The sequence below is a fragment of the Larus michahellis genome, chromosome 6 (genome assembly GCF_964199755.1).
Source record: "Larus michahellis chromosome 6, bLarMic1.1, whole genome shotgun sequence".
Lineage (NCBI taxonomy): Eukaryota > Metazoa > Chordata > Aves > Charadriiformes > Laridae > Larus > Larus michahellis.
This window is the reverse complement of record NC_133901.1, coordinates 51,385,667-51,411,328: the sequence shown is the minus strand read 5'-3', so window position 1 is coordinate 51,411,328 and position 25,662 is coordinate 51,385,667. Positions and strand designations below refer to the sequence as shown.

At 40.4% G+C, this 25,662-nt stretch overlaps 1 protein-coding gene across 12 annotated transcripts in view; it reads right to left on the bottom strand.

Moving 5' to 3' along the window:
• GBF1 (golgi brefeldin A resistant guanine nucleotide exchange factor 1) overlaps positions 1-23,866 on the bottom strand; it is a 109,680-nt gene extending 85,814 nt beyond the window's left edge. For 4 of the 12 annotated variants that reach the window (XM_074589833.1, XM_074589834.1, XM_074589836.1 and 1 more), the window contains exons 1-3: positions 21,685-23,050; positions 17,856-17,961; positions 16,478-16,544 (exon numbers count right to left, since the gene is read on the bottom strand). In XM_074589833.1, coding sequence (XP_074445934.1) covers positions 16,478-16,544; positions 17,856-17,961; positions 21,685-21,704 — 193 coding nt within the window. In that variant the 5' untranslated portion in view covers positions 21,705-23,050. Of the gene's footprint in view, positions 1-16,477; positions 16,545-17,855; positions 17,962-19,223; positions 19,366-21,684; positions 23,051-23,614 lie in introns of those variants that run through there. The other 8 variants (XM_074589840.1, XM_074589844.1, XM_074589842.1 and 5 more) reach the window with 7 other exon arrangements.
• Positions 23,867-25,662: the final 1,796 nt, after the last annotated feature.

The following is a 25,662-nucleotide window of genomic DNA, read 5'->3' as shown; positions in this document are numbered from 1 at the left end:
GAAAAGAAAGCATAAACAGAAAGTAACAGCAAAAGAAAAAAAAAGGAACATGAGTCATGGAAGACAAAGCTAAAAAATTTTTTTGAAAAGCATGCTTTTTTTGCAAAGTAGCTTTTGTGGCATTTACATTTGGCCCTAAGTGCTGTTTGTGGATTGTAAGAAACTCAGGCAGCTTCCGCAGATATAAAACTTCATCTATGCACGCATAGGGTACGCTTGAAAGCTCTGTATCCTGGTCCCAAGTTTTGCCTTCCTTTGCCTTTGCTTCTTCTCTCAAAACCAAAAATAAGGTTGCAGCATAAATATTTTACAATAGTCTGTTGTAGCTAATAAAATTCTGTGCAGTTTAAGTTTTTGGGCTCAGACTGAAAGATTAAATTAAGCAAACACTTCAGATGATTTTCATAAAGTGGAATTTCAGCTGAAAAAATACAAGACACTAAGATATGTCACAAAGGCAATGATCATCATTCCTATACAGATTGCCACCTAGAAGGTGTTCAAGAGGAGATCAAGAACAAAGTACTCCCACTTAAATTCTATACACCTGCATGTCCCTGTTTGCTCATTTCATCATCTTACTGTGTGCGTTCTTGTCCCAGAATTAGTAGCTGAAACAGTAAAACAGTTTAAAGATTTCAAATGGAACAACTACCTTCTTCATACAATTAAACAGCTGAAATTATCAGAACGGGTTAATAATTCAGCATTTACTGCCAGTAAATAAAACTTAAATACCATAAGCTTTGAGTATTACCTAGACAGTTGCAACGGACTGTTGTAGAATGCAAAATGGTTATACTTACAGAGATTAAATGCTTCCTTTTTACATGACATCTATCAACACAGCTAGGTCACAGTTACATGTAATTGTGCAGCCATCCCGAACAAATCATCATGCAGACAACACCCAGAGCAAAGCCATTCTTATTGTGGAAAAGTAGTCCCAGAAGAAATCCCCGCAGAAAAAGCTCCTGTTGAAGAGTTAACTATTCTAGTCACTTTCGTCATAGCAGCAGCTCTGAAAACTTCTATAATTGTTCCAGAATTGCAGCATTTTTCTGGCTTTCACTTATTACTGCATCTTTTTCCTCTCTCCTTCCTTCCAATTTAATCTAGCACGAATTATCTACTACTATTCTTCCTGCTTCAACTTCTAATCCACATTTGGTTCCCTTACAATGTTGCAGAGCACTCCATGCAAGAGGTACGTAATGACTAAAAATAAGCAACAGAAATCTACATTTTCTACTGCTTTAAAGACATTATTCATCTTGCTCACTAACAAGTGGAAGAAAATGGATTACCTTTCACAGACTACAAATACTTGGGCTTTCTCCTCACATCTCTTCATGTTCAGAAACATTAAGTGTTTGTGGGAAATTTAGATGCTGCTAATACACTGATACCCCATTTCTTATGCTTGTTCAAACTAACACCCCTCCCGTATGCCTCCTAATACTACTCCATATTTCATTGCACATAATACTTTACAATTTCAAAGCCCTTTACAAATAATCTACTTGTACTTTACTCCTTCTAGATTTCTTTCAAATTTAAGTAACTGGAATTCTTTTTAATATCACAGTCTCATTCTTTTAATACACTTTTAATGCACTGTAGACAATCTCAGCTTCTTGCCTTTAGTTCACAGCAAAACTGCCATTTTAAAACAAAATATAAGTGTTGGGGAAAGGAACAACATCCTTTTATTAAATGCTGGTAGACATATAAGCAAAGACAACATATTCTGAATATATGTTATGCTTGATTTAATTTCTGTTGCTAGATACCTGATTAAAAAGTACTTTGTTGCCATACATACTGATAGCTGATGCACAGAAAAACAAACAACAGTTTACCGTACCAGATGATCAGACAACACAGGTGTCCTTTGATGTAAAATTTCACCTGCAATATGAAGTTCAGCCCTTTCACTCTTATTCCAGGGTGAGCCAGGCAAATGAAAAAGAAAATGGAATAAAGAGCTAGATTAAAAGGGCTCTGAGGAACAGCATCTGGGCAGACTGAAGAGAAACAGAGACTTCTAAGGGACAGACTTCAAATCTCAGTTGCTAGAAGCTGGAACACCTGGGAGAGGATAAGAGGCATGCATGCAGGCAACAGTGCAACAATAAGATGAGCACAGACTTTTTTTTTTTTTTTTCTTCCCCCCCTGACTCCCACCAAAGGTACTGTTCCTTCTGCTGTGGTTTACATTGCAGGAGGCCTAGGCAAGCCAGTTGTGCTACGTAACATAGCTAGTAAATGGAGTAACAAGTCTTGAGTAGGCTCTGTGAATGAGAAATTATGAGGTTTTATCCCTACGTAAGTCAAGCAGCACAAGCAGCACAGTATTTCGACCTGGTGCAATCAGACGAAATAACGAAGTAATCCTAAGGGCTTACAAATATTTTTGAAGAACGCTGTACATTGAAAAAAAAAAAAAACACAAAACCAGTTTTCTCTACTTAAGTCATGCAGGTTTTACTCAAAAAGCACAGAATCCTGTATCTTATCCTATTGCTTATAACTATGGCAAGTTTTTGGACAGCCTCTAGTCCGAATCAGTTGCATCCTCCAGCAAACTACTAATTTTTACCTATATGGCAAAGAAAATTCCAACATCAGTCTGGCTCTTCGGATGTCTCAGGATAAAAATTGAAGCTTATTAGATGGAAGTTTGTGGGGTAGATTTTAGAAGAGACTCATTGCTCAGTGAAAGACGTTAGCATTCATGTAACACTTTTTACAACTACAGTTATTTACCCCCAGTGCCCTTGGACAGAAATTCTCTGCCTCCACATTGGCGTGGTATGCTCTGCACCTGTTGGCTGCTACCCCCACCCCAGACACAGCCACATCACAAGGCAGCGGACCCAGAGCTCGCTACGGTGTGAAGCAGTGCCCAACCTCTCAGGACAAGCTACAGAGTCAGTGACTAACCACAGGCAGCTACCCTGCACTAAATTGTCAGGGGTTCCATCTTCCGTAAGTTCTTGAGCAAGCAGATGAAAAAAAAAAAAAAAAACCAAAACCAAACAGCCCACCGAATCAAGAATACGCGGCAAATGGTACAGATGAAGTTATTCAAAGCTTTATGGAGAGGGAGAAAGCATAGTATGTGATTACTGATGTTTAAGCAGGGTTTAGGGTTGTTCCCCCCCCCCCCTCCAATCCATACTCATCTCCAACTTGCCTTGATAAACTTCAGAAAGTCTGTAATTTACTGTTCCATTTTCTACTGCTTGTATCTGTTCAGATTTTAATTGTCATTGCCCATGATTATGCCTTTCTGTATAAAATATAGCCTACACTCTCCTATGCTTACATAGACTTCTGTAGGCCATTCTAACACTGTTATTTCAATTTTCTCCACAACCAATATAATTTGTGTTGAGACTTAAATCAGTATCTCAATGGTTCAAGAAGCTTTTTCTACCCCTGCTCATCTTCTACATATCAGCTACCAACAAAAGAATTTTAGAGTATGGGCTTTCAGACCATTTTCAAGGTGTTTTTTGTTTGAGTTTTCTTGGTTGGCTTTTTTTTTTTTCTGGAACCACGTGGGCTAGAAACAATTTTGCACCAAAGCAAATGTCAGCATTCTTCTGTGTTACCATGCCATGAAACTCTGGCAGTTACTTTTCATGTTTGATGTCCCTGACTATTTTCAAAAAGAGCTTAAACTAGAACAAAGTCTGTGCCACTACTATTTAAACACCACAGGGTATATCGGTATCAATTCTCTATAGACACTCCTATCAATTTTACCATTTCTGGTAATATTCCCACCATAAGGAACATATGACACCTCACACAGCAAATATGTCAGATCCTGCTGGTACCTTAGCTATGCTGCGAGAAAGAGGTGAGTCTCAGAAATATAGGAAATTGTTATTCAGATGATAGACAGCACTTCCTTTCCCAGAACAATCTGTCTCCTGCCCTGACAACCCGTTCCTGCTATATTTACCCTACCAAATTTTGCCCGTGATATATTTCCAGATGCACTTGAGCCACATGTCCCTGTCAGTCAGCCCAAGCACAGAGGAATCTGAGCAGAGAACAGCTCCTAGAAATCACTAGATGTTAATCCATGCTTCCTCTCTTGCTTGCCTTTAGAGTTAAAGGAGACAAAAATGTGTAAAGCATTATTCTTGGTTTATTTTGGAAGCAGTTGTGGGGACAAGAGGTACTTCATTTGATACAGCTATTTACTTCAACTGCTTTCTTTACGGCTGACAGACACCTGAACAGTAAAAAAAAAAAAAATCTGAAGCATGCAGTTAAAAATAACTGGCTGTTTCAACCAATTAATACTGGCTGTCTAGAAAGAAATTTTAAGGCTGTCTGAAAAAAGGCTAGATGCTAAACAAGGAGCTTACAGCTCTAATCTGCCACGGGAGAGCCAATTCCTCATCCAGGAAAAAAAAAAAAAAAAAAAAAAGAGAAGAGTGCCATCTTGGTGGAGAAAGGCAACACATATCAAGCAAGAAAAATCAGTTCTAGATTTCAGATAGTTCAATTTAAGAATGCTGACCAGCTAAAATGAGTTGTGGAGCAATAAGAACAGGATCTAACGAAAAATCAGCTTTATTTCTCCTGAGCTAAGCCATTTTACTATGTTAACAGTTATATTCTTCCTATATTCTACCATATATTTCTGATCTCATACTATCTCTTCCAACCCTAACTGCACAGCCAGGTTCTTTTATTTTAATAATTTTATAAAATACTTAACACCTGACTTCTGATAATTATCTTGGCTCTAGCTGAATTTCTAAGTTCCCTGAGATCCTTTGAGCAAAGGACCAAATAAACTCTCTTTCCCACCTCCATCTCCATATTTTGAAAAGATGCTCTTGATAGCTCCTACCTCAGTATGACTTTGATTCCAAAGTGCATTTTTTGCGACTAGAGCAATGGGGGGAAAAAAAAAAAAACAAACAACCAAACCAAGCAAAACATAAAACACCGAAGTCACCTCTTGGGATCTTATTAGCAAGGAGACTTTGTGATCACATTGGCGGCCAGCCAGGGGAACCCAGGTATTTCTCAGTTCTAGGTACTATGAGTCTTCCAGAGAAAGAGATGGGAGTAAATCAATGATGCAAGAGGAAGAGGTGAACAGAGGAGCTGAAAGGGTTTAAAACTGTAAATATCTTTCCTTTGGCTCCCTCCTCCCTTTTTCTGGAAAGCACAGACAGGCAGTTTCAACCTTTCCATCGTTTATTTAACTGGCTTAACAGAGGGTTCTAACAGGTCACAAATAAGCTTTTTAAATAAAAAGCACAAGTTGAAATCAACTGTGGATATATCAAAACTCATGGCCAGGCCATTTTTATTACTGGAGGTGGAATTAAAAACCAGTGCAGCCTTATTTTAATAGCAGATCCACCTAACAAGGCCTCTCCAGCTAGCCGAATGCAGGTAGAGGTTCCTCAGAATGAAAGCACTTTTGGCCCATTCTTCTAAAACAAATAAATGAAAAAACACCTAGGTTTGTATCCAAAATGAGTATTGCTTAAGGACAAGTACATCTTTTAGAACAGTATAGATTATTTTCACTACAGCATTAAAACTTCAAAGTTTTAAAACATTTTTGCTAGACAGATTATTCCTGCTTCCTTAAACCCTACACATTTGCATGTTTTCTGGTACTCTTTCCTTTTCAAATCTCTAACACCAGAGCACTTTTCAAGCATCTGGCTGGCATATCATACAAGAAGAGCAGAGACCAGCACGACAAGAAAGGAAATGAGCATCTTATGGGTGGCATTGAAAGATGTTAAAAAAAATACTGGCCAGTGCTGACTAGGATCAAGTGAAATGTGGGCAAAATATGAACTGCATTACATGTTGGAGTTTATTAGCAGCCTCATACAGCTGCTCAAATTCAGGCATCTAATACGGGGATGTGAACAGCTGGTACCATCACCTGCTGTTCCTGCGGAGTGAAAGGGAGTGTGTGACCTTCCGCTGCAGCACATGGGTCTTGTGCATGTGAACAAGTACCAGTACGGGCTGCGAAACTCAATAGCATGAAGAACTGCCGTCCAAAAAGAAACTGCGCAACTTAAAGGCAGCTGAATAAGAATGAACTTCACTTTTACATTTTTGATGGACTGTTAGTAAAAGTGGAAGGGAGAAAACAGTTTGCAAAATTTACGTTGATGTTGCCTCTGACACAAAGCTTTAATAGTCAATTACCAAGCCATTAAATTAAGCCTCCTAGGATGCCTATCATGGTTCTCTCCCCACCCCTCCAATTACTTAATAATATATTTCTTGAGCAATTTCTTTTTCTCTGAATGTTTTAATTTTTTTCAATTATTGAATTACCATTCAGCTACTCTGTTACAGTTGCTCTATTGCTTTCTACAATGTCTGAATCTTTTAATTTCTTCCTCTCCTATGTTTCCACTACTCTTGGCAAAGCCTTTTCCCTGAGAAAATGTTACTTTTTGATATACCAAACATGGATATTTCTTCCCTTATGTTCTTAATGAAGCAGAAGCCTTCATCATGAAAACATTCAGACTCCTGTATCACACAAAGAAGTCACATGCTTTCAGAAAAGTTTGTTGTTTAGAACTTATCTCTTTGCCAACCCAAAAATCTAGTTTTCCTACAATAACACAGTACTCCTGTTTCAACTGAAAAGTCTCTTCCTGTTTACCATATTTTTACAGACTGGTAAGTATTTGAGCAAACATATTTCTTACAACTTTGTGTTCATCGTCAACAATGCCACCAAAGTAAGTATTCCCAGGACTGTGTTCTCCCATTCGCTGTACCCGCCTGATCACATCTGAAGTGCTAATTTCATACTGAGGAAGAATGTATTTAAGAGAGAGGAAGCGCAAAAGTAAAATTTGATAGTGGTTGTTAGATCCTAAGTCTGACTGAATATATTTGCGCTTCAGACACTGAAAATCCAAATGTTTTAACTAAGAGCTGAGCATGCAAAGAAAAAGACAGTATCTCTGAATGACAAATGTGAAAACCTCAGACTGAAGTGAAAACCAGCTAATGTCTCCTGCCATGCTGCCATGACAGCCACCTTAGTTATTACAGAACTATTATGGGCCACTACAAACTGTCTAATCCCACTTTGAAGAACATCCAAGTTCCTAAGTGCAGTTACTAAAGATGCTTACATGAGCAACCATATTTTACCAGTGCCACTTGTTTTATTTCAGGAATAAAACCCCTCCCCTAGGCTACACACAGGTCTAACAGACTGTTCTCCTTCAATACGCCACGATCAAGGTAACAACCACATCTTGATTTATTTCAACAATGCCACATATTTACAATTTGCCACCTAAATTATTTAAGCAGTTAATCAAGAAGTTAATTGAATCTAATTCAACAGCCGCTTGGCAGACTTTGTCACTGTATCAAGAAAAACGACAATTTTCTGAAAAGTAACAGGGCACAAGGACACATTTTAATAAAAAATTTCCTCCCATAATTAAGTTAAACACAATCAAAAGTAAACAGCACAGTTTTGAAGTCTCTCATCTCATTTAAGTAGCACACATGTCAAGAATTATTTACAGTCATGCAAGCATTCAGACTCCTGCGCCAAGCAAAGGCAGCACACACTTTCTGAAAGACTGCTCTGTTCAGAATTTATTGTTTCAATACAGCTAGGAATAAGTTTCAGCTTTCTGCTACAAGGACAGAACTGGAAATTACAACTTCTTAAGTGCTTTTATTAGAGTATAAATAGAGGATCAAACAAACACAGTACCACCATCACTGAAGAATTTAACATATTGAGTTAACAAGCATTAATCAAGTGCACCCCTTGAGTACTACAATTGTGTAACTGTGATTACAGTGCAAAATACATTGGCATAAACTGTCATGGAAACAGTTCCTATTCATTTTGACAGGATAGCTAAAGCCAATATCAACCCAAACTTCAATTCTATTGCATATACGTGCAAGCTCTCACCTAACACATTTTACTTTTGCATTTCTACCCATCTCACATCATCTTTTTTTTTGTCATAACATCTCGCCCTGCTCCTCAACTGTCACGTAACTATACGCCTCCTCTTTCTTTCACAACATGCTTGATTACAAAAGTAGTTTGAACTGACAAGTTTTAACTTCACAGTTGCACCATGCAAAGACCATGGACACATTCACTTCATGAAGTTCAAGTGATAAGGAGTCTATGTCTCTCCATGCCCTTAAACTAAAGAAGAAATGCCCAAATATAATGAGGAGTTCAAACCAAGAGCAGGCTGCTTTAACACTCCCAAAAGCATTTCCAAGTCACATGGATACAGTAAATCATGCAATACTAATGTAGATCTATCAGTTTTCCACAATAACTGTGACTAGTTGATAATCGTTCCTTCTCAAGATGGGTTTTATTTCATGCAGTTTTGTGATGACATGTACTGATTCACTGTCCCTAGATTTACATACATTTAACTCACTCACAATTTAGCCTTCCTCACTCTGTTAAAGAATTCACAGAAAGTATCTGTCGATACCACCAACACTGGAATGAATGCACTTCAAACTCATCCATGACATGACATTTCCAACACTCACCTCAGACCCCGACATATCACAAGACCTCAGACTGTACCTTTAAGCCACTGTATTACAGGCAATACATGCCAAACTTTCTTTTCTGTGTAGCTTTCAGAGGTGCTGTAAAGCAAGTTAAAATCATGTCATCTAAAAGATGACAAGATTTTTCATAGGGCTACACGCAGCTGTGAGTTTTATAGCTCTTCCCCAGACAGATTTGCTATCATGTACAATTTTCTAAAGGCAAATTACAGAAGCAAGATTTTGACTATCCATCTGAAATTTTTTAAAGAATTTTCAATGAGGAGTTCCGTAACATGTCGGAAGATTTATTTTTTTCCCCGATTGCAAAAAAACCCCTTCAGCAATAATCTATTCCACAACACTCAGACAGCAGACAAGCTAGGTACAGTTACCCTATAAAGGAAACACTCTTGCAAGTTTACCCCAAACAAGTAAGTCACCAACTGCACATCTCTCACTATTACTGTTCCCTAAGCAATCAGCATCTTGTTTTAATAACAATGTTCTCCATTACTCTGCTACTTTCATACGTACCTTTAAATCCCTCCTGTTGTACCTCTCTTTTTGGCTTTTTATTTCCACACTAATTATCGAGAGAAGCAGCACCTTATCACACATCCCTGCACTATTCCTGAAAAAAGGACATTTTGCCCAATTGAATATTCTTTCAAACCTCTCCTTCAAACTCACATCTTGCTATAAACCGTATCAGGGATCAGCCAACGATGGCGTGTTTGAAGGACAAATGGAGGCAGTCATTAAGAAAAAACACTCGAGTGTTTAACAACTTTGTGTACTTAATGACTTCTCTCTGCTTCCACCCTCTTAAGCTACAAACTCTTTGAGGTGAGGAATGTTTCAGTACGCTTGTTGTGTATGTATGACCAATACTTCTTGGCAGTCCTATTAGATATTATGAAACTATATAAATGTGCACCTGCAGCTTCTGAGACAAGTTATTGCATCTTTGAAGTAAATCACCTTTGAGAGATTGTTTTTAACAGGTTAGATGGCAACAGTTTAGCAAGACGACAGTTAAAAGGAAAGGTGACAGAACAGGAGAGCTATATATTTAATAAACTTCTACGTGAATTCAGCAATTTAATGTACACTCTTACTTCCAGAGGGTTTTTACTATAATGCAAATATCTTTAACATTTCTTAATTGGCCACAAATCCTTTAACTAATCTTGACCAAAACAAAGACATCATCATCAAAAAAACCTGGAATAAAACCTTCATGGATGACTTAAGAGAAACCTTAACTTCAGCGCAGCATCTGGTACTGCCTTTCTACCAAATCAAACTGCAATTTATTGCCCTCTAATGTATGTACATTAGGCCATTTCCTTTATGGCTCCACTTCACACAGAAGCAGTAACCGAAGGAAATAATGGAGTGCCCAACAAGTGGGAAAGTAATTGCTCAACAAGCGTGGAACAAGAGAGAGTCAGTTGCACACCGTGCACATGTGGCAGCTCTTCAGAGCTCAGCCCTGCAGTGGTAACAGAAGGCTGGTGTTACAGAACAAGTCCACTGTGGGAACTCTGCCAAGCAACCGCCAGGAGCGCTTGTCCATCTAAATCCTTGGGTCCTTAAGGATTAGGGGTCAGGAAACAATTCCTTCCAACAGCACCACCTCCTGCCTGTACCTGCCAGTCATCAGCCATGCACAGATGGAAGACTGTTAAGCTCCAAGCTCTAGTCTTAAATTGCACCCAAAGAACTGTATTAAAAGGATGCTTAGGTGGTGTTGCAAGCGTGGTGGTAGACTGTAGAAGGCTCAGTTCAGAGAGAAATGCAGAAATACCATCTGTGAAGATCACCTTACTGGGCTCGTTGTTTTTTTTGCTCTAGATATTCCCAGAGTCGCTCTAATTCTTTTGAATTTATTCAGTAAGTTTCTTACTACTCAGAAACACAAAATAGAAGATGGACACAAGAGCTAAAAAGTTATCAAATTAAGGATGCTACACAACCATGGTTTAGCCCTTTCTGCCTGTTCAGTCTTAGACACATGATCTCTCAATTACAAGCTTCCACTTCTCAAGAGTCCCAGTTTCATTCAGTATGCTGTTGAAGGGCTCAGTGAATAATTCCACAGAATCAATTATAGTTCAGAGTGACCACATCTATACCTGACTCCTCTCACGCTCTGCATAAATGCTGCCCCGCACCCAACAGAAAAGCTTTGGAAAAGGTTATGGTGCTTGCCATGGTGCATTTATAAGCTTCATGCATACTAACGGTTATTCTTCATCAAGCACATTCCTCCTCTTTCTTCCTTTATACAGAAAATAAACTAAATCTTAAGTGACATTACGACAATTTTACTGTTAGTTTTGGGCTTGAGAAGCTCACATCCCAGATCGCCCCTTGCAGTTACCATTCTTAGAGCACATTAGTGTCTCACTCCAGGAAAATCACTTAGGAAGTAAAGCACAAAATTAGCAACCACCTGGTAAAAGTCTGGTTTATTATTTCTCCAGTAACATCAAAAAATCTATGCCAAAAATATCAATAGAAACCTATTATCTGAGGCAAATTCAAAGACCTCAGCCATAAAACAATCATTTGATGCTATGGTAAGATTAAAAAGAAGATTAATCTCTCTCAAAGAGAGAATTTGGAACTACCTACAGCTTCAAAGCAAAAATACTGCATTGGTGTACATTCTCTGTGCTCTTGGAAGGATGCCTGCATTCATGAAGACTAGGAACTTGCTTTTAAAATAATGGACTTTTACTGCATCACATGAACACAATTAGCAAAAATCAAGTCTGGATTCAGCCTGCCCGCAACGCATCAAATTAGGGTTGTCACCTTAATCTTCATATTTCTTATAGTAAGGTGACAGAAAATATTAAGAGAAATTAACTACCACTTCTGTACACTGTGTCAGGTCATTCAATATGGACTAAAATTGTATTGCCATCCACTAATTAGAGTGAGGCTGAGTCAAAACTATGGAAGAAACCTTACTCTATCAATTTCCTAACCTTTATTACATGCTTTCCTCTCTTAAAAGTTTTATAAAATGTTAGCCTGAGTTGCTTGGTCTTCCAAAATACCAAGTTAACATGTATGGATACCTGTTATTTAACCAAAAAAAAGTAATTTTTTTTTAAGTTATCACAGGAACAGATATAATCTAGGAGACCAGTGAATCTTCTAGATCTTTTGTATGAAGCTGCTATGCAACAGAAAAATGCTTAGGTGATTTTTTTTTTTAACGTCTGCTCTAGATAACATTGCAAGTCTTCAATGCAAACAAAGGGACAAGTATCACAGCTTACAGTTCATCAGTATTTGTTATTTACTAGTAAGTCCAAGAAGTTCCTGCAGAAATTCAAGACATAAATAATAAATAAAATATGTCATTGCTTTTATCTGCAAAGTGCAATATAACAAGCATTGCAGCAGTATACTTATTACACATCTATATAATTTAATTCCTACACTTTTAAAAAAAATAATATTATTCTTTATGATTTCTTAACTGGAGTAGATCACTATGAACATCTCAGATTCTATTCACTGGCACTGGAATAGCATTGAGAACAGGTCACACGTTTATATCTACTACTGATTTACCACATCTAAACACTAGATCTTTCAGAAAAAGTTCAGACATTAATCTCAAATCAGGATAAAATTCCTGTGTTGTTTTATACAAATGTCAGGTTTTCCCTAAAAACTGAGTTTCCAGAGCTCAGACATGAGAAAATGAGTGTGCAATCAAATCTACATACCAGAAAACTGATGGCTACAGTAACAAGTATATTAAGTCAGTACACTGGGCAAAGGTTCTCTTACGGTTACAGTCATTTGACCTTTAGCCAGCTCTTAATGCCCCAGCCAACCCTCTAAAGATGGAGATTTGCAGCAGCTTCTTGTCTGAAATAAGCCATGAAAAGATTCTTCTGAACCCACTGTACAAGCATTCATTTAAAATGTCATGAATGTGCATGAAATCAGAGTGCTTCTAACAGCTTACTTTGCAGCTTCTGTTTAAATGCACTAACTCTGAACCACCAGAGGATAAAAGGACTCAAACCTTCCAGTCTGGCACTCATGGACCTAAAATATACACAAGCACCTCTTCACAGGTGTGTTTACCTAGTTTAAACCTTATTTAAATAGACTCTGGATGCACACACTTTCCACAAACACCTGCTTCTCCCACTGCAGTGCTGACTTGTACAAGGCAGTTGTATTCAGTCATTTTCTGTCCTAAAGCCATCCTACACACCAGTAAGCAGTACTTCAGTCACGAAAATCCTGGTTACTGACTCATCCCCCCAGTGAGAGCAGAGCACGTATTCCGCAATGAGGAGAATGACTACAGAAGTAACTGCTCTTACCTCTACATCACACTGTAATGGTCTGAAGACTTCAACAGCCACAGCAAGATTTAAGGGAACACAATCCTCATCAGATCATGGAAAAGCAGGCTTATAATTAATTCCTATTTCCAGCCCTTAGTGGTTACCACCACCTCTCTCTGGTGAGCTCAAGAGCTTTCTAAGTTGGAAACACTCATGAAAGAAAAGATGCTCAGTTATCCCTGGATGTCAAAAAGAAGTTTCCTTTTGTTGATCTAAATCCACAACAAAACTGATGAAATGAACAAATATTTCAACATCCAAACACATTTTCTAGATAGTCAGCTTACTTTAAAAAGCAGTCAAATGGAAGTTGTGGTGACAGTTACCCTAGATCCAAATTTGTATCAATACTAATGCTTCCATCAGTTTTAAAAAACCTTTGAAGATGTAATTGTATTTCAATTTTGCATGTGTGGACAAAGCTTGCTAGTCACTGCTTCCATATGGTTGTAACTCAGGACACAGATTTTTGCTTTTTCTAAGCATTGGAAATACGAGACACCACATCAAACTTAGGGTTATGGTGCTTATCTTAGTACAACAAGCATTCGGCTATCAAATTTATCTTGGCGTTAACTTATGCATCACCCAAGACAACAGAACCTCTATTTTTCATTTCTGTTTTTCAGGCAACTACTATCAATAATAATTAAAATATATGCAGCCCATAAAAGTATAAAAATGGAATAAAATAAACCAAATCTTAGTGGATCGCAGCAGACCTGCTGTTCATTTTCAAATTATTAAACTGCATTTGTAAATCTACATAAAATTGCCACAGAAAGTAAGTTTCTCTGTCAGAATTTTGAAGAGCAACATTATTCCACACAGTTCAGGTCCAAGGCCCTTAGCTAGGTATGCTGAACATAGAAGTGAAGTTACTCCTGCCACAATTGTGGGATTGTTTGAGCTGAGCGACAGCACCTTCTCTAGATGCTTCCCTCAAGAGCCATGATGTTACAGAGGGATGGGATACCACTGCTTAGTTGCAAGCAAGCATTCGCTATTTTGGTAATTGAACAAAACACATGATGTAATTCAGTTACTCTTGAGGAGCAATACTTTGCAATGAGAATCTTTAGCTGCTGGAGGCATACGGTGCATCTTTATACCCTCGACCAGGGTATTCCAGCATCACAGTCACGACAGAGTTAATACCCACTAGCTCAGAGGAGAACAAAAGGTACTCCACTGCAACATGCCTAACATTTACATTGCCTCTCTTTGCTCATTAAACAGGTTTTGGTTAAATAATGAACAAACTGTATTACAGACTCCGATGAGAATTCCAAAATTATAAATCAACTGGTAAAGCCCAGAGGAGAATGAAGGGAGTGGGAGGGAAGGAAGGATAATATTGACTAATATAAAGGGCGCAGCTTGACAGTGGATATTCCTGCCACACCTGATCAAACATGCTCCATGGGGGAGGGGAAGGGAGGGCGAGAGCAAGAGGGGAGATGGGACAAGGCAGCCTGAAATTTGCATCCGGAACAGATTAAAATGGGTTCTTGGGGGATTGAGAAAATACATAATATATATTACTATAAATGCAAAATTGTACTAAAAGCTAACTCAAATGTCAAAGATTACAGCTTGAATAAATTTAAATATAAAAGCAATGCGTTTCCATGAGCTAATGAAAGAGACATGAAAGGAAGGTCTATGCAGAAAAAAAAATACCCACAAAAAACCCTAAGCTTGGACTTTTCATTGCCTGGAAGATGAGGCAGGAGACTCTATATTGTTCAAAGTATTGCTTGGGAACCAGTCCTTGTCTAAAACTGAAAAAAAAAAATGGAGCATAGCAATGATGTCCTATTTCAAGATACTAGTCTGTAAATAGCAGTCACTGAAGCTGAAATTACCTGTTTAAAAGAACCCCATGCAGTCAAAACAACACACTATCATCACCATATATAAGTAATTATTACATGATGACTAATACTCACAGGGAGTCTCTGAATCTCTCAGTATGTTAAACTTTGCTTTCTCTAACACAAGCAGATAGTAGCTTGCATTTTTTCCCCAACAAGTCAACAGCACCCTGTATCTAGCTACTCTAGACAAATGGCCAGTCCCTGACATTTACTCATATTGCATTTATTTGAGCATCCTGACATTCCCTGCTCTTGTTGATGAGAAGAGGCATTTGCAATAATAGCAAAGAACTTCAGGAGTCTCATTTTAAAGAAAATTTTATCTCTTAGAAGGGACAGAAGGAAAATTTCCTTCCAAAACACTTTTGGTGACTGTATGCATATCCTACAGAGACAAGTGAGCTTACAAAAAAACCCCACAAATCCAGACTGTCATGCAGTTTGGGTACAAGTATAACACCTAGAACGAAGATACTATCCAGAAATGCAAGCTGTGCAGGAGTTCCTCAAGATGTCATGACCTGACAGAAGAGCCCTGCTCACAACCAAGGGAAGTTCACCTGGCAAAGAGAAGTAAAGCATTACACTTGCAGCCACAAAAGAGGAAGGAATAAGGGCTTAGAACTGGGATGTGTCCTCAGCACGTCTCATGGAAGTGGCACTTCTAGGGAACCACTTTTTACAGGATTCCAGACTCAGCACTGACACAAGAATGGGCACACTTTGCAATTAGAAATACAAGAAGTCCATCTCAAACTTAAGTTGAGTGTAGTTCTGAACACTCACTATAATAAAGGGACCAGAAATAAAGCTTACTTTCAAATATTACAATCAGTAAGACAAATCCTAGGAAGAACCAGCAGAATGCCACGTGCAGCTGGGTATTAGCCTCACTTCCAGACTCTCAACATACGCTTAGGCTACACTTAAACAATCACTCATGAAACTACAAAAAGAGAAAATGGGGGGAGGAAGGGCAAAAAGACAGGTTGGGAGAAAAATCGTGGTCAGAATACACATCACAGCCTTGTATTCTGCTTCTGTAATCAGTATACCTTTCCAGTTCCTTTCAGTGTAACCAGTCACAAAGTAAGCTTTCACTTCAAGATTCAAGAGACTCAAATGGAAAGTGAAGTCTGTGCTTCACTTATTACTGATCACAGATGATGAAAACCGAAGAATGTGAGGAGAAAAGAGATAATGGGAGGCTACTTTCTAAGCACATTTTTCCCCATCATTCACAGAACAGAAAGCATACACAAAGCGCAGAAAGACCATGCATGCTAATACACCAGATTTCATCTATTACTGCAAGCTTCAGTATATTGAAGAAACGTGTATTTATATATAAAAAAATGTGTGTGTGTATACACACACAAATATATATATATATATACACACACACACGTGTGTATATATATCTCTCCAGATAGTGGCAAGCAGTGGTATTTGTGTACTAGTTTATGTTGGTGTTATTTGTCTAAAAGTATATGCATATTTTCTCTTTTCTTGTTATTCAGTATGTGACTGCTGGATAGTAAATAAGAGAAACAAGTGCACTTGTACATTTATTTGCATATACCCTAGTAGGTAACATACCTGATGATTTCTATATAAGCTTACCTGTTATATTATTCAGCACTTCTTTTAAAAGGCTAAAGCTATGCAGCAGGGGATCCCTTTCTTCATCCTATAGGTTATATATAGGAAGGAAGTCATCAATGAGACAAAACATATTCCTGAAGACAAATCTTAATAACAGGTCTGTAAACACCTCACCTTCATATTCACAGAAATACTGTGGGTTGAGTTTATCACTGTCAGCATATTTACTCCATAAAAATCAAGAGAAGCACTTTTATTTTCCTGCTAGTGCTCTCCAATGTCATACAGCTCAAATGTCAAAGCATAGGTGCAAGATCGAGCATTCTGGCTTGGTTTTATTGTCCTTAGAAGTATTTCTGATTAGCCTTCTGGTGTTCAATAAATTTCAGAGTAAATCTACCTCATACCATATTGAAATGGCTCATCTGGATTTGCTATAATGTTAATCTATGCAGATTGTAATGGGAGCAGAAATACAATGACATTTGGTGCCATTAAAATAACTTGAAGAAAGAATCACAGTGCAAAATTTATATGAATAGCTGCATCCTTTAGCCTTAGTCTATCTTTACGATATTAAAATAAGGAGAAGCAGCAGTTTCTCCAAGCTGTGTACATCCACAGCCACACCTCCTACTGGGTGGCAGCGAGCACTAACGAAGAAACGCCTGTTAGAGAGAAAAAGGGCCCTGCCCTTTGACAAACTGAAACCACTTGTGCTAGATGACAGCCATCTGCTATTCAGGTGACATTCTGAAGTGCACCACAGATACAGTATGCCAAATGCATACATTTACACTGCGGAAGCCATAAACTGACCCAATGCATTACTAGACTTGGAAACATTGTATTAATGGCTTTTAACAAAAAAAGTCTGAAACTATTAACAGGCTTCAGTCAGGAATACAGCTAGCAGTTAGAAAACAGAGCTAAAAAAAGATACTATGCCATATGAAAAATTAAAAAATACAGCATATATAATGACTTCCCCAATTTTTATTTCATGGCTTTTATGATGAAGACTGTCTTCTCCAAGAGAGTGCAAAAGATATATAAAAACATTGTCTTAAATAAAATAACACCATATATTCAAAATCCCTGACATACCAGGCAATCAAAATCTAAATGAGATGATTCCCATGTGGAATACAATCTGGGGTTGTTTTTTTTTTTTGTTTACAGGGTATACAGGTACAAGATTTCGAGCGTTGTACCTCTTACAGTTGCTGGCACACAAGAAGCCAAAACTGTTCAGCATGTAACACTCTAGAAAGTTATTCCAACTTTACTTATAAAAGTACTATAACGAGCGCTAAAGAAAACCTGAGGTACTTTTCTAAAACCAGGTGGTTTCTGCCATAGCGTGAACAGGTAGCAACAATTCAAGGTAACTCACCAGATGTGTGTGAGTGCTCCATCGGGCATTACGCTTTATGGCTCCCACCACCGTGTTGATCTCACCTTGTACAATGTAAATGTTCTTATCCACCATCCTGACAGTCCTGAAAATAAAGGTAATTCAAATTAATCTCCAGCCCCTCAGAATCATTCCCTTCCTCAGCTAAAACATCAAGTTGGCCCTTCTCAAGCAGGAGGCCTGCAGAGACGCAAGAAACTCTTTCAGATCTTTGTTCTCTGCATGCAGACAATACAGTTATTTTGTCAAAAGGGAGACAAAAAGAAGATGTTTTTCCACAGAGTGAGTTTTCAAGACCATGAGAGCAGACCGTTAGTTATAACAGGGCATCTGTGAAGCAAGAGACAACTTTGTCAAGGCACGTTCCTTGTTTTTTTCCAGTCTACGTAAGTTCACAGAAAGATAAAGTGTTAGGGTACCGGGACAGACATCCATGACAATGCAATAACACACGCATCTCCAGCACTTATGCAAAGTCCTGCAGCTCTGCACAGAACACAAAGCCAATCTTGTACTCTGTTAAATAAGCATCAGTGACTCGAATAAGCTGGCCAAAGCAAAACTCATTGGGACTTTAAACTTTGACAAAATAAAGTAATTTATAACAGATGTTGATTTCACACTTGCTTCATGAAAGAAGCTTTCAAGAAAGCGGGCAAGTAAAAAAGTCATGGCTAAGACCCCACAAAGAAACGAGCAAAACTAGAAACAAAACTGGATGGAACATGGGGAGAAAAAGTGAGAAAGCTAAAGGCAGACATTTACTCTCATGAACCCTGAGGTCTTACAGGGAAAAACTTAAACTGATGTACCCAGAGAGAGAGCCAGAAGAGGGGGAAAAATTTTACAAGCAAGAGATAATTTTACAAGCAAAAGAAACGAAGAGTAGACTACTATAGGATTGTTCTCTCTCTACTAGCTGTAGCCGGGATACAGCCAAGCATAAAGAAATAAGAATGAAGGGGAATGAACAGACATGACTGTTCATAAAGAATAAACAGTACTTATAAAGAGGCAAGAGAGTCAGATGATGCCATGTCTGCAAATGAGAAGGATTTAGTGATTTTAGTGAAATGGTAGCCAAGTAATGAGACTTTTTTCAGAAGATATGAAAGGAAAATGAGGACTCCAGCTTGAAATGACAAGAGGCCATCCATAGGGAAGCAAAAGACTAAAACCAGATGAAACATTGATCATAACACTTCAAATCAGACAAGTTCATTTAAAGGACTCAGCTGAGGAGGGAGGGTAGGGGGTTATAAAACACAGAGAATATGAGAAGGAATTTCGCCCACGTAGCAAAAAAGCAAAGCTGGAAAGAAATGGTTTTGGTGTATTATTCCAGACCTCAGGAACACCACCACAGAAACTGCAGAACATAAATCCTGGATCTGTCAGGCTTCACATTAATTAACACGTTTGAATTATCAGCAACACTTCAAATATACAAATATCCTCTGAGTGAAAGAGACTAATTTGCTTCAGGACTCTGTAAATAATGGAAAGAAAGCGAAATATTATAAAAAAATGCCTTATCAAGGGACAGCATCAGATTTGTTGTTTAGGTTTTTTTATATGTTTGCAATAGGATTAATAATCTTATGGCAAAACTGTTTCTTACTCTATTAGATTAATTATACATAATGGTATTCCTAAGTGTTACACGATAAGTTAGGGGCAAAGACAAAAGTATTTTATAGTATAGGGACTGCCATGACAGATGAGATAAATTATTAATCTCATTCACTACTGGGTGATTCAGAAAAATAAACAAATAGTTCTAGCAAGTAGTTTGCTTGTGCCCCGGAGAACAAAGGTTTATATCCTCCCTCCACAACTGTATATAACAGAACCACAGATACTCTTCCTACTCACGTGTCTACTGCTTGACAGAAGTTCCCCGTCCTCAATAGTAACTTATTCCATATATTATTTATATGACTGCATTAAAATATTGCATAAAAATACCCTTGATCGCATTTTATTCTACTTTTTGATGTTATTTTTGTTTTAATAGAAGGTACTAATGGGAGATTTTCTCCACCATTTAAAATTCATCACTTATTTATTTCTTCTTTCAGCAATTCCAGTATTTTCCATATTTCTACATAGGTAGTTTCACGAATCAAAATTCTGGTCCAGAAGTACTTTTAGGGAAATACTTTGTACATTCAAATTTGTCAAAACTCAAGTCTTCCCTGTCTTCACTTTAACAAAACAATATTGAGCACGTAAACTTCATAGTGCCAGTCCAGGTATTTAACAAACTGACATGGAAACAAAGGCTCCCCTAACCTATCTGGAAAAGCACGTAAAGGAATTCCAGACGTATGTACCACATGCCTTGCACATACACAGATACTCAATAGTTCTGCCAATACTCAAAGTGATGTCAGAGCTTAAATGCTATTCTGCATACTACTGAATCTGCTTGTAGAAACACCTCTACTTTTAACCTAAAAGAATCAAGACAGAAAATCTCATTAAACTTAGTCCTTCCTGAATGTAGAAGACTTGAAATGCTTAATTGTTCCCAAACCTGTTGCTATCTCCAAGCAGCAAAACATGAAGAAGACAGACATAAACCTCCCACGCACACCGTTTCCTTTTAACCTGCTGGGAAACAATGTGCTGATCCTTTCAAGCAAGGGTGCAAAAAATCCATATTGCTTGGCAGAGCTCTCCTGACATATTAAAATCCTGCAAAACTTAAGGGATTTTTTTGCAATTATATCCTTTCATTGCTAACTATTTGAAAAGACTTGATGAGAATATGCGCTCCTTTCCTCACTGCAGATTCCTTTAGTCATTGAACAAAAAGTCACTTCACACATGCCAAAAAACTTACTGGTCCAATGCAATTGAAATACCCTATCATGCTGGAGACATAAATTCACTCTCAGATCTCTGAACATCACAAATACAGTCCACTTCACCACAAACACCGAGTAAAGACAAGGCAAAAATCCTGCTTTATATTTAAGCTTACAGTTAACTAAGCAATAGCACACACATATGCCAAAGTAAACCACAGCCAACTATCTTCATTCATGCAAAGGACCTTTGCAACAGTGTGCTGGAGAAGGAAACAGAAATAAATTACAGGGTGGGAGGGGAAGCCAGACTACTATTTTCAGAGAGATGCACCTTACAAGCTAAACCCACCAAAAGCACCATCCATCCCTGTAAAAGTTTACAAGTTTATTTCAAGCAATAAAAATACCTTCTCTAAAATCCACACTTCCCAAAGGCTACTCCTTTTAATCTATCAGATAATTCCAGTATGCATTCCTTCAATTGTATTTTCATCACAAGCAACAACCACTCACGCTTTAGAGCTCAGTATAGAAGTACTATATTGAAAGAAGCTTTAAGGTTGAAATTAATGCTCTGAAGCTACAGAGAAAAAGTTACGAGATTTACCAGACCAGCACTGAATGATCAGTTGGGTTTAGGAAAGCACGGTGGTAAGTCAAGCAAAACGACTAAATGTTTGTTCAACATACAAAAAAATTGCTAACGTGAATTCAGGCTTAACGTTACAAAGGCATGGTCTGAAGAGTGGGATATTGTATAACTGTTGGTTGGACAGGTTAACAGAACTACTAATGCTGAAGATCATTAAAAAAAGCTGAAGCAACCTCTCTAGTAAAGCCATGGTTCCAACACCTCTTGATATCTTCAGATCAAGACCACATGCCTTTCCTGAAAGCAATCTTTAATCAAACACAAGATAGTGGACTCAGTACAGAAACAAATGGATTAAGTTCTGTGGTCTTGTGTTATGCAGAAGAAACAGGAAAGGTACCTATTAAATTTCAAATGCATTTTAGCTCCTTATCTCTCATTTCTTTCTCATTATAGGTTCATACGTTTGCTTCAGTCTGCAGACAAGTCCTCAGATTTCACTCTTGTGCGGAACTTCAACAGGCAGCACAGTGAAATGACAGCTCCAAACCAAGGCAACCCAGCTGCCTAGCCCACCATGAGAAGCAGGGAAGCTGTTAGCATTCACAGCCCCACTGCTAACCAGGCTAGGAACATTATGAGTGGAAAAAGGTAGATACCTCAGCATGTTATAAAAGAACAAAAATCTAACGCTTCTCAAAGCCTTCAGCAATGTTCTATGGACAGTTATTATCACTAGTCTGAGACTCCTGAAATAGTATCAGACATGAAATATTAATACAAAAACAATGACAAGATTTACATCTGCAGATGTTGTTTCACACATGCACTGAACACTCCACTGCTCAACCTTGGAACACACTACCCCAAAACATCACAGTGCATAGGAACCCAAATTTTTCCAGAGTATTACCATAAGAAGTCTCAGGTACACTTTTAGGAAACACTCCCCCACCTGCAGGGAATTGTGAGCAACTCTTCTGGAAACAAGCAAGAGTTAGCAACAGGAGTGACAAAGTCTGGCAGATTTCCATCAAGTCACTTCTTATCACTAACTTTAGCCTTCAGCTATGGTAACCGACTCAAACGCAGTGAAACTACCCCAATAAACAGCAATAATAAAAACCAACATAATCACTACATATGCAAGAAAGGTAGTATTTCAAAGTAGGCTTCCATTGACCTAAATCTGCACTGTTTACGATAATGCATGAATAATCTATATAGTCTCTGACCTAGATTTGGCTACTCGAGTCCTGATACAATACACTGCTACCAAAACAGAACACACAACACCCTTCAGTCCATGAATCACAAAAAATCCCTGCCTAACTCAGAACTAGCTAGGTTACCCAGAAGCCCACCTGACAATGAAATGGCTCCTTTCCTCCCTTCTAAACCACACAGGGAAGGTACATCAATCTCTATCACGAAATTTAACTTGCTTGGATTTTTTATATAATAACTACTCCACAATAAACACCACAGGCAGTAAAAGATCAAAGAACTCAGAATGTTTCTCTAAAGGCTAGCTCTTAATGCCTAGAAGTAACAGAAGTTTTCATTTGTAAGTTTTCATTTCATTTATCAGCATAGCAAAGAAGCATGCAGTCCAGTGATGCCAGAATTCTGGGCAATTAAGAACACCCTTTAAGAGATAAGAAGCAGTAACATGATAGTGGTGGCACATCAGAAAGGAAGGTGGGCCAGGCTTCTCTGCAAGTGCCCGCTTTTAGTTGCGAGAGCGAGACAGTGCCTAGGAATCAAGAAGAGAGGGCAACTCACATTTATCTGTCAAAACTGCAGGAGAGTGAAAATGAAACCTAAGGTAAATATGGAGAGAGGGATTTTCCTTCTTCCAATTACTTCATACTCTTGAAACTGAGAAACACGGTACCGGCTGAACTCGTAACGCACAGCCTAAGCCAGCTCCGACCCCCCCTCCTGCCAACAGCCGACCAGCCGGCTGTATGCTGGGAAAAATCTCGGTTTCCACCGATTTTTAAGGGAGCCAACTTCGCGCCCGGTACGCGAGTGCCTGTGCAGAGTTGGTGCACACCCACCCCCCTTCCCTCCCCGGGCCCGTCGCTTCGAGCCCTGACCGGGCCCTTTTACGCCTCCGGCCGTTGCCCAGACCCGAGCAGCGCCCCCGGCCCGGCCCGGTTCAGCCACCCCGCGACCCGCTGCGGCCTGCCCCCGGCCTCCCGCCCGCCCCCGGGGCCGCCCCCGCTCCCTCCACGCCCCCCGCCGCCCCCGCACGGTACCCCCCGCCCGCCCGCCCCCCACGTCGCGACAGTATCGCGACAGGCACTCGGCCGCCCGGCACTGACCCCCGCATCCAAAATGGCGGCGCCTGCTCCCCGCGGCGGTGGCCGCTTCACATATCGGGCGGGCGGGAGGCGCCGCGAGCGGGAGGGCTCGGCCCTCCCTCTGTCCACCCTTCCCTCCCCTCCCTCCCTCCCTCCCTGCCGGCGGCGGCGTTGACAGCACGGCCACCGAGCGCGAGGGTCCTGCCAGGCCGGGGCCGGGGAAACCGGCTCCGCACCGCTCTCACTGACGTGGAAACAGGCGCACCGTAACCCGCTGCCTGGTTACTGCGCTGACGGACAGCCCAGAGAGCCAACCCGCGCACGGTAAGGCTGGCAGCCCACTAAAACGCCCAATGGAATCGCGTTCTGAAACCGGAGGGGGCGGACCTAACAGTGACAAGCGGTGGAGAGCCAGTGAGAGGAGAGAGGGTAGAACTAGCAGCGCTACTGGCCAATCGCGAAGGAGCCCTGAGGTGGCGGGGCGCGGCATTGGCGGAAAGGGGGCAGCAAGGGCGGTTGAGCGGAAGGGCTGCCCTCGCAAAGCATTGTGGCCCGGGCGGGTCGCCCGTGCCGCGCTCCGAGGCCTGTGGGGCCGCCGCCAGCGGGGCCGGGTGGGCCCTGAGTCACCGGGCCGCCGCGGGGCCTGGCCGATCGGCGGTCTGGGGCGTGCGGGTTCTAGCCAGCCCGCCCGGACACTTGGGCAGGGTGAGTGACGGCGCGAGGGCCCTCCTGGAGAAGAAGCACAGCGAGCGAAGGGTTGCAGGGGACACGGGGCCTATGAGGCCACCAGCCACCTGTGAAGCATGTGAAGTTTGGACCAGCCCCCTCTTGTTGTCGAGGTGAAGCAGAGGCAGCAGCAGTGCCTCTCCTCCATGCACCAAGGGTGTCCCAGCTCACTCCTACGGCCTCTGCCAGCCTCTTCTCTGGGGTTTGTCGGGAGGTGGTGCCCAGTGAGCAGCTCGTTTCCTCCTGGACACCTGCCTGGGTCACAGTTTTGGTGTTCCCATTGCTGGAACAGCTCCCCCAGACCAGGAATCGGGTGGGCAGGCAGGAAAGTTCAAATGGACAAAACACAGCTGTTTATGCATAATGTTGGTGGCATGCAGCTTTTACGAGAGCACACAAAACGGCACCCAGGGGGGCACACACAGCTTTCCCGTTCTCCACAGTTCAGCTCACCTGGTAACTCCTCAAACCTGAATACAACTGATGCTTTGCCCAAGTTGGGCTACAAGTCATGTGCAGTGGCCTCAGTTCATCCAACCTAACTAGCCTGGCAGCCAGGGACCACAATTTTGTTAAACTGCTCCTCAAAGCCAGTTTATTGGCCAACTCTGCAGCAAGAGCAATCGCATCTTTGCAACCCTACAGTGTCTAGCACAGTGAATTCTTGGTGCTGGTCCAACCTTCTCAGCCACTTTTTTATGCCCCAGTGTCAATGCAGTGTACTCTAATGGCAGTAATTTGCAGGGGTCGCTCTGCTTGTTTAAGCCTCTGCCTATTGAACTTGGGGCAGAGGACAGAAGGTCCTTGCAGTTACCCAACAGTTTTATAGCACTAGCATCTGCAGCCAGGTCACCCTGGGGATCTGTTGTGGCAGGTGTTAGAGTGGTCAAAGCAGCAGCTACCCCAAAATCTTACACTCTGTCTGTAGGGAAAACACAAGTCAAACTGAAGGTGGAGGAAAGGTGAAAGGGTCAAGAAGTATTCATTCACTGTCCTAATCACAACTTCATGTGCTGCAGCATGGCTGAAGGAGGGAAGTTCTCACCCAAAGGCCCAAGGGAACACGCAACAGGATTCCTCCCTGTCCAGCCAAACTTAAATCTGAGTCTGACTCCAATGCCACCCTAAAAGATGGCCTGGTACCATCGTGTCCCTCCCTTGAGGGCACAACCTCCAGAGAGGGTGTTACGGGATGGGACGCTCTGGAAATGGCAGTCAGCGTATCCTTCCCTCTCCACAAGAATAGCTGCTCGAATATTGCCTGATCAAGAATCAATGTATCTTAGGCTGAAACTGCTGTTATCTCCCAGCTCTGACAGCTGGAGGCCAGGGGACATGCTTCA